The following is a 12,970-nucleotide window of genomic DNA, read 5'->3' as shown; positions in this document are numbered from 1 at the left end:
CCCAGAATTCCTCAGCCACCCATCAGTCAGTCACTAGCCCTGATGCTGTTACCTAGTTTGGGTCACGAAACATTTTGAAGAAAACAACCAAGTTCAGAGAGCACCAAAGACCCCTCATTTCAACCCTGAGCTACAAATATTCTCCTTTATTGGCATAGGTCCTGCCTCGGCTGTAGTTTTTATTCATTTTAAAGATGGCGTGACAGCAGTCTTCCAATAACCTGACGGGCTGCCAGGCAGGAGTGGATTTACAGATGTGGATTTATGAACAGAATGAGAACCAATGGATGTTAGTTTTATGGAAGGAAACACTAAGCTATTGTTATTCTGTAATAGAACAGTTTGGCTCCTCAAGTCTTGGTTTGCTCCATCACCGGAGCTTTCAAAGGTTGGAGAGCATCTGAGATACCTGCCCTGAGCAGTGGATTAGATTAGAAGACTCTAAATCTCTTCCAATTTTAGGATTCTATTCCATGATCTTAAGTCTGCCCCTTAGGGGGAATAAGCTTAGCATTGCTTCAAACAATGCTGGATTTGTCTATAACGCTCACGTTTCTTTTCAAAGCTGCAAGGAACAGATGTGCAGAAATAGAAGCAGTCTCGAGTAAGGAACTGGATTTGTGGAGCTGTGTTCCGAAGGGAGGATTCTGGTCATACCTGATGTCGTTTGTAAGTTTTGAGTATTGATATATCGAGGGTCATCAAAAAGATCCACTTTACTGCTACTTTTCAGCAATGGACCATCTTGATTTGCTGCCTGAGTTGGTTTGCTGATACCTGCAATTAATCATCACAACAAGATCTTCTTTAGCTTTTCAAAAAACAAAAAAACAAAAACCCAAAAGCTTATTCAACAGCACAAAATGCCATTTCAATTAACCAAATTAATGCAAGTTATTCCACCAAGAAAAGGTAAGGATTGTCTGAGTTCCTGGTATTTTAGTACCTAAAAAGCCCAATGTCTAACATACACTGTCTGCCTTAAAGAAACACCGCTGTCAAGGAAAATATCTAAATCACCCCATTCTGACTGAAATACAATTACTATAATATTATCAATCAATCAGAATAAAGCTGGAAGGACTTTAGAGGTCTTCTAGTCCGGTCTTTTCTTAAAAAAAACCTCCAGAGATGAAGCCCCTACAACTTCTGAAGGCAAGCCATTCCACGGGTTCAATTGTTCTTACTGTTAGGAAGTTGCTCCTTAATTCCGGGTTGCTTCTCTCCTTTTGGTGCTTTGGAAAATAGGTCTCCCCCCCCCCGCTCTTCTTTGTGGCAGCCTCTCAAATACTGGAAGACTGCTATGTCCCCCCTAGCCCTTCTTTTCTCTAGACTGGCCTTTCCCAAATCCTGCAACCGTTCTTCATATGTTTTTGTCTCCGGGCCCTTAATTATGCTGGAATTGGGTATGTGTAGTTTAATGAAGAGAAGGGTGAGGGGTGACATGATAGCAGTGTTCCAATATCTCAGGGGTTACCCCAAAGAAGAGGGAGTCAAGCTATTCTCCAAAGCGCCTGAAGGCAGGAGAAAAAGCAACGGATGGAAACTAGTCAAGGAGAGAAGCAACCTAGAACTAAGGAGAAACTTCCTGACAGTTAGAACAACTAACCAGTGGAACAACCTGCCTCCAGAGGTGGTGAATGCTCCAACACTGGAAGTTTTTAAGAAGAGACTGGACAGCCATTTGTCTGAAATGGTATAGGGTTTCCTGCCTGAGCAGGGGGTTGGACTAGATGACCTCCAAGGTCCCTTCCAAATTATTATTATTATTATTATTATTATTATTATTATTATTATTATTATTATTATTATTATTATTATTATTATTATCATCATCATCATCATCATCATCATCATCATCATCATCATCTTAGTTGCTCTTCCTTGCATGTTTTCCAACGTCTCAACATCTTTTCTTTTTTTATTATAATATGGTGAATTCTAATCAGCGTGATTAGAATTCATTAGAAATGTGTGGACTGCATTAGCGTGGATAAGAACACGGACAGAAAAATATGTAAACAGGGGGTTTGAGGGCTGCATCTTTCTCCCTCTTCTCTTTCGCCTTCTTCCTTACAGATACTTGCAAAGGGTTTGCTTTCTATCCGAATCCGAGTAGCACCAACCTGAGGAAGTCTCAGGTGGCCTCACAAAGAAGCCTCGGGGTCCACAAATCTTGACTATCCCCAACGGGTGTCCTCATGCTGTTTCTACCTTTGATGGCTCCTGGAAGACTCTTTTTTGGTGGCTTTATGGAACCGGATCAAAATGACAATACCTATTCTAGAATGTGAAGACGTATAAAACCCGCCCAAGAGATGTCAGTTGAACAGAACAGCCAGTGGTGGGATTCAAATAGGTGAACAACCGGTTCTCTGTGTAGATGCTGCTTCCGGAAGTCCGTTCTGGGCCTGGGCCACAAAATATTAGCTATCTGCCGAAGCGGTGAGAACCGGCTGAATCCCACCACTGAGAATAGCATCTAGTCTTCATCTCTGCTACTTCTCTTTGCCTGTAATTCAGCACCAGGCAGCGTGAATCAATGGAGGATGGTTCCTTTCAGTTGGTCTCTTCCTGTACTAGCTACTGGGGAAGATGGAGGCAGTTTGAGATTCCAGACAGACTGGATTCTATGATTTCTTTTACCGAGACAGGAAGGCAAGAATCAGCTCTCTTTAAGATACAGGCAACTCACCTGCTGCTCTGTGCTCATCTGGGCAGTTTTCATAAAGCTGCTTAGAACTGGGACTATCATCCTAAAAAAAAGAAAGAAAGAAATACAGAAACAAATTACTCTGAGGAATTCTCGGCAAATCCAGACTCTGAACAACGGTAGGAGATTAACTCAGAATTCAGGTTGATTCTTCCAGAAGGCCTAAAATCCATTCTAACGTGAACATAGGTTCAACACGCGGTGTGATGCTCAATGATGCCCACCACCCGTATGCTTACTCCACATTGTTGCTGCTCCGTAGGGATGGGACGGTTCATCCCTTCTTCTGGGATTATCTTCAGCCTGACATCGGACAGCCCACCTACAGGAGGTTCCTTCCCAGGAATTTCATTATAGTATCCACAGTCTTCCTTCTCTTGAATGTTCCATGCGGATCCATCAAGACTCACCCCTTCTCTGTGCAAAAACAAGCCAAAGCTGAAATACACAACTTTGATAGCACCACATTAAGTCAGAGGGTGGTTTATTATTTTTGAGGGGCTCTTGGTGGTCTCTGAGCTTGATTGTTTTCTGGCTGACATTTCATGACCCAAACTAGCACCTGACGATGTTACCTAGTTGGGTCATAAAATGTCTGCAAGAAAGCAGGCAAGCTCAGAGACCACCAAGGACCCTTCATTTGAACCCTTTACATTCTCCTTTATTACTTCTGCTCTCCATTCCTATACAAGGGCTTGAAAAAGAAAAGCACAATCTACTAGACAATGCCTACGAACAAACACCACACGAAAAGAAACACTAGAATTTTTAAAACTTAGATTTTAAAATAAGGTAGCCGATCACCACAATGAACTACTGAAAGCCTTCTCCTCCTTTGGAACTGTCCAGAAGTCTAAAGCTGATCGTGAACGAATTGAAGCCCCTTCACCACATCTCCCAATGACACTGAAATTGGTGGTCTATGAGTTACTCCTCAAAGGCTGCTGAGAGAACGAGAGCTTCTCTTGTTAAATTTGAAAAAAAACACAAACCACGGGTGAGGATAAGGGTAGGATACATAAGTGCCTCTTTCCCCCCTCCCCCTTTATAGTATGTCTTCTGAAAAGAACAACTTGTGTTGAGCCTGGCTTTTTAATTTATCACAACATAATTTGATGAAAAGACAGGAACAGGAAAGAGATATGGGCCATGCAGTTTGATTAGGAGAACATGACTCAAGAATTTAATTATGTGATTCACAGGAACTGGAGAAGCCATTTCCCATCTGTTCATCTCCCAGGGCAGAGGGGGATCAACACAGAATATACGGTATTATTTGCCATCTCAGCCTGGTGCACTCCAATTGCCTTAGGTTTCATGTGTCAAAGACCTCTAGCGCTCGGACAATGTGAACGCTGAAATCCAACCCAACTGGACACTAAGATGGAAAATAACTCTGGTCCAGCTAGCAAAGCATTAAGCAATGCGTGGCACGGCAAGTGAAATCTTTCACAGTATGGTTGCAAGAAAACCCTTTTAATTTGAAATCTGTGAATTTCTTTCCCTTTCAGAAGAAAGGCAAGGTATCATTAGCCTCGTCATTTAACAACACCATTAAATAAATGTGAATTTTATTTATTTACTTATCCAACCTGCTTGTTCTTCCTCCTGTCTCCAAGGCTACTCCCACATTAGACAGTCCTCGACTTAGGCTTACAAATTTCTGCTGTTAAGCGAGATAGTTGTTAGGTGAGTTTGGTTCCGTTTTTACGACCTTCTTTGCCACAGCTGTTAAGCGAATCCCCACAGTTGTTAGTCACATGGTTGCTAAGTGAATCTGGCTTCTTCCCCATTGACTTTGCTTGTCAGAAGGTCATAAAAGGGGACCACGCAACACCAGCTGCCTGCAATTAGTGCAGGTTCGAGTCCCACCAGGCTCAAGGTTGACTCAGCCTTCCATCCTTCCGAGGTAGGTAAAATGAGGACCCAGATTGTTGGGGGCAATTAAGCTGACTTTGTAATAATGCCGCTTGGGTGTGTGTGTGAAAGCCCTAACAAGCAGGCATATACATAGAATGAAGGCTACTGCTAAGCTTGTAAGCCGCCCTGAGTCTTCGGAGAAGGGCGGGATATAAATGGAATTAAAATAAAAAATAAAATAAATAATAAGCAGGCATATACATAGAATGAAGGCTACTGCTAAGCTTGTAAGCCGCCCTGAGTCTTCGGAGAAGGGCGGGATATAAATGGAATTAAACTAAAACTAAACCATCTTAAGTACCAGTCATTGCTAAGCATCTGAATTTTAATCACATGACCATGGGGATACTAGAACAGCCATAAGCGTGAGAAATGATTGTAAGTTGCTTTTCAAAGTGCCCTCGTAATTTTGAACGGTCACTAAACAAACGCTTGTAAGTCCAGGACTAACTCTGCCATTCCACGGCTGCCTTCCGAAAGCCTTTGCTTACCTTTCCTTGGGAGCCATCAAAGCAGGAGAGGTCTTCAAGTATTGTCTGAAGCGGAGCTCAAAAGCTTGTCCAACGGTATTGATGACTTCTTGAGCTATTCCAGAGGGACACTCCAAAATATGGCATGCTGAAAGACAACAGCCACAAGGAAAAAAAGAGGTGAACGGAATGTGGTTGGTCCTTGACTCCTGGCCACAATCGAACCCAAAATTTCTCTTGCTAAACAAGACATTGTTTGAGTGAGTTTTGCTCCATTTTACAAACCTTTTCCCGCCCCGGTTGTTAAGTGTGAATCGCTGCAGTTGCTAAGTTAACACAGTTGTGAAGAGATTCTGGCTTCTTCCCCATTGACTTTGCTTCTCAGGGGCACTGCAACCGTCATAGTTTTATTTATTTTATTTATTTTAATTCCATTTATATCCCGCCCTTCTCCGAAGACTCAGGGCGGCTTACAAGCTTAGCAATAGCCTTCATTCTATGTATATGCCTGCTATTTGTCATGTGATCACTTTTTGAGCGCTTGGCAACCGGCTCACCTTTACAAATGCTTGTATCCCATCGTCATGTGACCATGATTTTTGAGGTGGGATTTTTTTTGCTGTTTCCAGCATTTACTTTCATTTTCTGACAAAAAAACGCCCACTGGGTAAAATGGATTTGCTTAACGACTGTGATGTTTGCTTAACGACCATGCAAAAAAATGTAAGTCAGGAGCTATCTGTATTTTTTAGGATCAGAACCCAACAGTCTCGTGTCCTTTGCTTTTTTGTTCTTTTTGGGGTTTTTTTTAACTGCATTTTGGATTAAAAACATGGCTTGTAGGATCGTGGCAATTAAAGTCTAATACCTATAAAGGGCAACCCTTTGAAAAGGCTGCAGCGCAGAAAGTTCCAGATACAGTCCTCTCCTTATAACCGTTCATTCAGTGATCATTCGAAGTTACAATGGCACTGAAAAAAGTGACTTATGACCATTATAAATGGCCACTGACTCATATTTACGATGGCTGCAATGTCCCAGGATCATGTGATTCCCCCTTTTGCAATGTCAAAGGGGCCAGATTTACTTAACAACCAGTTTTAACAACTGTGGCAAGAAAACTCGTAAAATCGGGCAAAAATTCACTTAACAAATGTTTCACTTAACGACAGAAATTGTGGGCTCAGTTGGGGTTGTAAGTTGAGGATTACCTGTTCCATCATACCTCTGGCTTGCAAAAATCACATGTTGATAGTTTGCCTAATTTTGTTAATTCCTGGCAAGTGAAGAATGTCGTGTTGAAATTTGATCAAGACTTTATTCGTTCCTAGCCACACTTCCTCATCTTAACCATCAGAGGGCACTTTTATAACAATAAATTAAGAAGAAGGACTGCAAATAAATAAAACTTCGGGGGGGGGTTGTTGTTTTTTTAATAAGAAAACCCATGTAATTCATATCCGGGATGTAAAGATAGAGAAGATTAAAAAAAATAATCCCAGTGAAAAGGCACACTCATCCCCAGATTTTTCTCAAGAAATTATTGGCTTTACCTCTTTGATTAACAGGATCCTTAGCAACATAGGCGACATAATCTGTAGTATCCTAAAATACACATAAAACAAAAGGAATAAGTCTTTTTAAATATGAATATTATTTTATGTTTCTAAATAACCAGCTCACTTGACTGCTAGGTTTAAGTGGTCAAAAAAAAGGAGGTTTGTAAGAAGATAACAAAAAATTAAAACAAGAGGATGACTGAGCTAATGGCATTTTCGAGTGATAAGTGTTTTTCATTCTAAGCATAATTTTCCTCAATATTCTATCATTGAACTCTATTCCTAATATGATGAGATTCAGTTATGCCACTGGTTCTGATTTACCATTCATTCACAATTGTGTTTTACTTCCAACAATGTTCTTAAATTGAAACTTCTATACTTACTGGATCCCCCCCAGAGGCAAATGAAATGGACTGCATATGATGGTTTGCAATAATCTGAGAAGGAAAAAGAAAAAAATAGGTGGTGTCCGTGTACAGCTCATCCAGAAACGATTGGTAAATTATCTCTGCAAAAGTCAGCATATTGACAATTCATAAATTCTGCATACAGACCAATGGAGCCAGTCAGATAGAAGCACCCAAAAGCCCACATGCTTAGAATAGACAAATTTCCTCTAACTCACATCCCCAGCTTCTGGATGTCATATAAAATCCCAGGTCTCCTTTTGTGCACCCTGAAAGATCCCACAGGGATGCACCTAATCCCTTGCCAAAGAGCCAAGTGCTTGGTGTAGTGCAGTGGTTCCCAACCGTTTCTATACCCTGCACCCCTAGAATGCTTCCGATATACTCTTGCACCCCTTACAAAAGTTCAAAATGAATTGTGCAAATACACTATAATTTTGAAACTTCTAAACCCACGTTTTGGCACCCCCCTGGAATATCGTCTCGCACCCCCAGGTTGGGAAACTCTGGTGTAATGGTTAAGGCACTGGATGAGAAACTGGGAGACTGTGAGTTCTAGTGTTATCTGAAGCACAAAGCCAGCTGGCTGACCTTGGGCCAGCCAGTCTCGCTTAGCCCTAGGAATCAGGTAATGGCAATCACGGCTGGAAAAGCCTTGCCTCCAAACTGCAGGGACCAGTTCAGACTGTCGCCAGGATTGAGTCAACATTGACTCAAGGATACGGTTAGGAAAAATAATAATAACTCACTTGGTTACGGTATGACAACAGATGGAATTCAAAAGCAAAATATTTATGACAAAACGCTAGATCTGCAGCCTTTGCTGCTTGGATCAGCGCCTCAAGGACCAACCCTACCTGCTGGCTGTCGGTGTTCCACAAAGTAAGATTGGTTGTTGAGATGGTCAGTTTTATATGTGTGCCAGAAAACTGAAGATTGCTTTTGCCAAGCACAGGAGAAAGAAATTTAGCTGGAGGCTGTAAAGACAAGCAGAATGTTGGTTTCTTATTTCATATTTCACCTAAGGAGATTAATGGTTTCATTGGCAGATGTTTGTTACAAGGTTCCTGCCAGGAATGTCTTGGGGCTGAGGAATTCTGGGAGTTGAAGTCCACAAGTCATAAAAGGGCCAAGTTTGAAGACCCCTGCCCTAAGTGGACAATGCTAGAGAATCCAGAGGCATTTGCAAAGTTTCTAATTATCTTAAAAATGGTACTCCATGCTAATGGGACAACACTCGTTAATTTCCATTAATTCATCATCATCATCATCGTAATGTTGGAAGGGACCTTGGAGGTCATCTAGTCCAACCCCCTGCTCAGGCAGGAAACCCCATACCATATCTGACAAAAGGCTGTCCAGTTTCTTCTTAAAAACTTCCAATGTTGGAGCATACAGAGCTTCTGGAGGCAGGTTGTTCCACTAATTAATTGGTCTAACTGGCAGAAAATTTCTCCTTAGTTCTAGGTTGCTGCTCTCTTTGGTTAGTTTCCATCCGTTGCTTCTTGTCCTGCCTTCCTTCAGGCGGTTTGGAGAATAGCTTGACTCCCTCTTCTCTATGACAGGCCCTCAAATATTGGAAGACTGATATCATGTCATCCCTCGCCCTTCTCTTCATTAGACTAAAGGTAAAGGTAAAGGTTCCCCCGCACATGCGTGCTAGTCGTTTCCAACTCTAGGGGCCGGTGCTCATCTCCGTTTCAAAGCCGAAGAGCCAGCGCTTGTCCGAGGACGTCTCCATGGTCATGTGGCCGGCATGACTAGACGCCAAAGGCGCACGGAACGCTGTTACCTTCCCACCGTAGTGATCCCTATTTTTCTACTTGCATTTTTTACGTGCTTTCGAACTGCTAGGTTGGCAGAAGCTGGGACAAGTAACAGGCGCTCACTCTGTTACGCGGCACTCGGGATTCGACCCACCAAACTGCCGACCATCTGATCGACAAGCTCAGCGTCCCAACCCACTGAGCCACCACGTCATTAGACTAGACATACCCAATTCCAGCAACCATTCCTTGTAGGTTTTAGCCTCCAGACCATCTTTGTTGCTCTTCTCTGTATGAATATGAGGGCTATATGAGGGTTCCCTAAGACACGTAGATATATTTTGTATGTGTTGATGGTTCAAGTAAAAGGCAAACCTCTTAAGGCCCAGAGGGAGTTCATTCCTTCAAAGAAGCTTAGTTGGCCATCAAAGGTAGATTTACCTTCCTTTTTTTTGTGTTCCCGTGTATTCCTGGCACAGCTTCACACAGACGACTTATTGCTTCCCTGGGGAAAAAAAAGCAAAAATGGAAAAGGATTTACATCAGAAACGTGGGAGAGAGAAACCGTCAATTCAGGATGCGCACAGCATTGAATAGAACTCCAGATGTGTCTTTCTTTCTGTGACGTAAATGGTTTGTGGTTCTAGATAATGCATTGTATGTAGAGTCAAGGGTGCACATGATCATCACAGATCAGCTGCCTTGCTTTGCTTCATTAGGGGGGTTCCTCCATTATTGATGTTGCACAACCACCCCCAACCTGGTGCTTCCAGATGTTCTAGACCATCTTTTCTCCAACAGCTGAAAGCAACATAAACAACACTTCTTCCAAATGTGCCCCACAGTCATCCTGGGAGGTGGCTTTGGATGAGAAAGAAAAAGAAACTGGCCCAGGGTTAGTTATCAGCTATCTATCTGCCATCTATTTTATCTGCCATCTATCCCTCCCTCCATCCCTCCCCATCCACCCACCCACCCATCCCATCCATCAATCCATCCCCACCCACCCACCCATCTATCCATCCATCAATCCATCCATATCTATCTATCTATCTATCTATCTATCTATCTATCTATCTATCTATCTATCTACCATTTACTTATCTGCAATCTATCCCTCCCTCCATCCCTCCCTTCCCATCCACCCACCCACCCACCCATCTATCCATCCATCAATCCATCAATCCATCCATATCTATCTATCTATCTATCTATCTATCTATCTATCTATCTATCTATCTATCTATCTATCTATCTATCTACCATTTACTTATCTGCAATCTATCCCTCCCTCCCTCCCTACCCATCCACCCCATCCATCAATCTATCCCCATCCACCTACCCACCCACCTACCCATCCATCTCTATCTATCTACCTACCTATCTGTCTGTCTGTCTGTCTATCTATAGATGACCTCCAAGGTCCGTTCTAATTTTATTAGTACTATAATTACTATTACTATTACTATCATCATCATCATCATCATCATCATCATCTATCCATCCATCCATCCATCCATCTATCCATCCATCCATCCATCATTGGTTTTGTAATGGTATGTGGGATGCCCTTGGGAGACAAGAGAAGAGGTGGAGAATGGACAAATGAGATCTGGGTCTGAAGGGGAAGGGATGATGAAAGTGTCTCAAAAGAGCCCCTCCATCCTTCTGGGCAACATCAAAGTGAAGGGAGGGGCCCTTTCAGAATTTTAAGTTCCTCTCGATGTAAATCTCAGAATAACAACAGAGCTAGCACTCCAGCACTCCTTATCTGGATGACCTTACCCGGCTAATAGGTTTAAACACCGAATATATTTTCCTACTGCTTTAAAAAACAGGATTATATCCTTGCTTTTTTTAACTGATGCAATTATATGGATTTTATTATTACACGGCCACATCTCTCGGGTGCTCTTAGGAAAACAGCAGCATGTAAATAAATGCATTCATTGCGATGGAGCGCAGCTTCACTCACTCCCATCCCATAAACAGCTAATGGGAGAAAAAAGCCTTGCCAGATTCTTCAGCAATTAAATTGGCCTTTATTAAGGTGTTTTTTTTAAAAAAAAAACCTCATCAAACCCATCCAGGAGCCCAGTAGTGACTGGAAGAGAGAGGCTGAATGAAAAAGAGGAGAACGCACAGGCAACTAACATTTGGCAAAGGATGAATGCTTGGTTGCTTCGTCCAAAGCCCACTGGGTAGAATGAGTAACCCCAGGACAAGGATTCTCATTCTTGAGAGGAGGAAAATATCAGAATTTTGGGAACTGCTATCCCGCTCAGTAATTTTCCACTCTGTGCAGGGTTTTAAAAAAAATGGCTCCCAAATGGTTCTTGCTGTTGTCCAAGAGAAAATTGCTTTTCCAATAGAACATTGCTTGCTAAACACTGAAGAATCTTTGTTGCTGTTGTGTTGTTGTTCAGTCACTAAGCCATGCCCAACTATTTGTGACCCCATGGGCCAGAGCACACTGGGCCACCTTGTCCTCCACTGTCTCCCGGAGTTTGTCCAAATTGCATCAGTAACCCTATCTAACCCTCCCGTCCTCTGTCGTCCCCTTTCTCCTTTCGCCTTCCATCTTTCCCAACATCAGGGTGTTACCCAAGGAGTCCTCCCTTCTCGTTTTGTGACCAAAGTATTTGAGCCTCAGCTTCAGTATCTGTCCTTCCAAGGAATGGTCAAGGGTTGATTCCCCTCAGGATGGATTGATTTGGTCCCCCTGCTGTCCCAAGGGACTCTCAAGTGTCTTCTCCAACATCAAAGAATCTTTAACCAACTCATGATCTGTTGGATAGATGGAACTCAGACACTGTATTAAATTAAAGACAGTGTCATTCAATAGACAACTATTAGGTGGATTCACCCAATGTGTAAAAGAATTAAGGATGGGTTACAAATTATACTGGTGGGAAACATACAACAAGCTAAGCAACCACTAAAAACTCCCCAGTTCAACAGTGCAGGATGGTTTCTAGAGAGAAATAAAATAAGAATCAAGATGGCGGCTGTGACTACATGATTAAAGTCTAACCACTCTCTCTTTTTTTTTTTATTGAAAAGTTTTAAAATACAGTTTTCCTTTAAAAAACCCCCCCTTCCCCCTCCCTCCTCCCCTCCCTACCTCCCCCCTATCTCCCCCCTCCCCCTCTCCCTCCTCCCTCCCCTGCCTCCCCCCCTACTTCCCCTTCTCCCCCCCTCCCCCCCCCCCGACTTCCCAGAGCAAAATACAAGGTATATATCTAAAAAGCAATCATAAACAATCATATACTAACAATTATAAACTCTAAAATCCATCACTCTCTAGCTTATATAGAGTAAACCAATCCTTAATAATACTAAATATGTATAAAGAACTAAAATAAAAGAAAACTAGCGTCATTCCCATCTATGTTCTTCCACAATTCACTATTTCCTAAACATATTCTCATTTACACATCACAAACACCTATCCCTATTAACCTCTCTAGCCAAAATAGGCTATAATAGATAATTCTTACACAAATTAACCCACATTAACCCACAAAACTTTTTTCCTCTTCCTCTGTAGTAAATTGTCCATTAATTCCAAATTAAAGATTCTGTTACCATACATATCATCCCAAAACTCTTAAAAACACAACTACCACTTGACTATCAGTATGTTGTGGAAGTTCCATAGATTTCTACTAGACCTATCTTCTTTTCTTTTTTGAGCGTTTTAAGGCAGCACGCGTCACCCTCTGTTCTCTAGGATCATCCAAAAGAGTTGCAGCTTGATCTCCTCCTGTACCATCCTGTCCATCTTCATCCTCTTGATGTTCTCCTTCTCCAGATCCCTCTGCAGCTTCCAAAAGTGTTGATGGGGTTGCTTTTAAGACATTGTTGTAAAAATCATGCGCTTGCTTCACAGTACCCAAACAGTACCTTTTGCCTTCATACATGAAGCTCAACCCAGCTGGGATCTCCCATCTGAACCTTATATCCCTTTGCTTGAGCTCTTGCACAAGAAATATAAAGTCCTTCCTTCCCTTTAAAATCTTTGGAGGAATTTCTTTTAGAACCAAAACTTCTTGACCAGCAATCACAACTTTAGTATCATAGGCAGCTTGTATAACTTCATCTCTAATTTCCCTTTTTACAAAATAAACCA

At 42.1% G+C, this 12,970-nt stretch overlaps 1 protein-coding gene across 1 annotated transcript in view; it reads right to left on the bottom strand.

The window, feature by feature from the left end:
- SHC4 (SHC adaptor protein 4) overlaps positions 1-12,970 on the bottom strand; it is a 36,972-nt gene that overhangs the window by 3,541 nt on the left and 20,461 nt on the right. The window contains exons 3-10 of the mRNA XM_081337467.1: positions 9,280-9,343; positions 7,930-8,049; positions 7,049-7,102; positions 6,657-6,708; positions 5,125-5,251; positions 2,953-3,130; positions 2,696-2,756; positions 658-777 (exon numbers count right to left, since the gene is read on the bottom strand). Of these exons, the coding sequence (XP_081193593.1) occupies positions 658-777; positions 2,696-2,756; positions 2,953-3,130; positions 5,125-5,251; positions 6,657-6,708; positions 7,049-7,102; positions 7,930-8,049; positions 9,280-9,343 (776 nt within the window). The remainder of the gene's footprint in view (positions 1-657; positions 778-2,695; positions 2,757-2,952; positions 3,131-5,124; positions 5,252-6,656; positions 6,709-7,048; positions 7,103-7,929; positions 8,050-9,279; positions 9,344-12,970) is intronic.

This window comes from Vipera berus (genome assembly GCF_964194415.1).
Source record: "Vipera berus genome assembly, chromosome: 12".
Classification (NCBI taxonomy): Eukaryota; Metazoa; Chordata; class Lepidosauria; order Squamata; family Viperidae; genus Vipera; species Vipera berus.
Note: the sequence above shows the minus strand (reverse complement) of the source record. Positions and strands in the feature narration are given on the sequence as shown.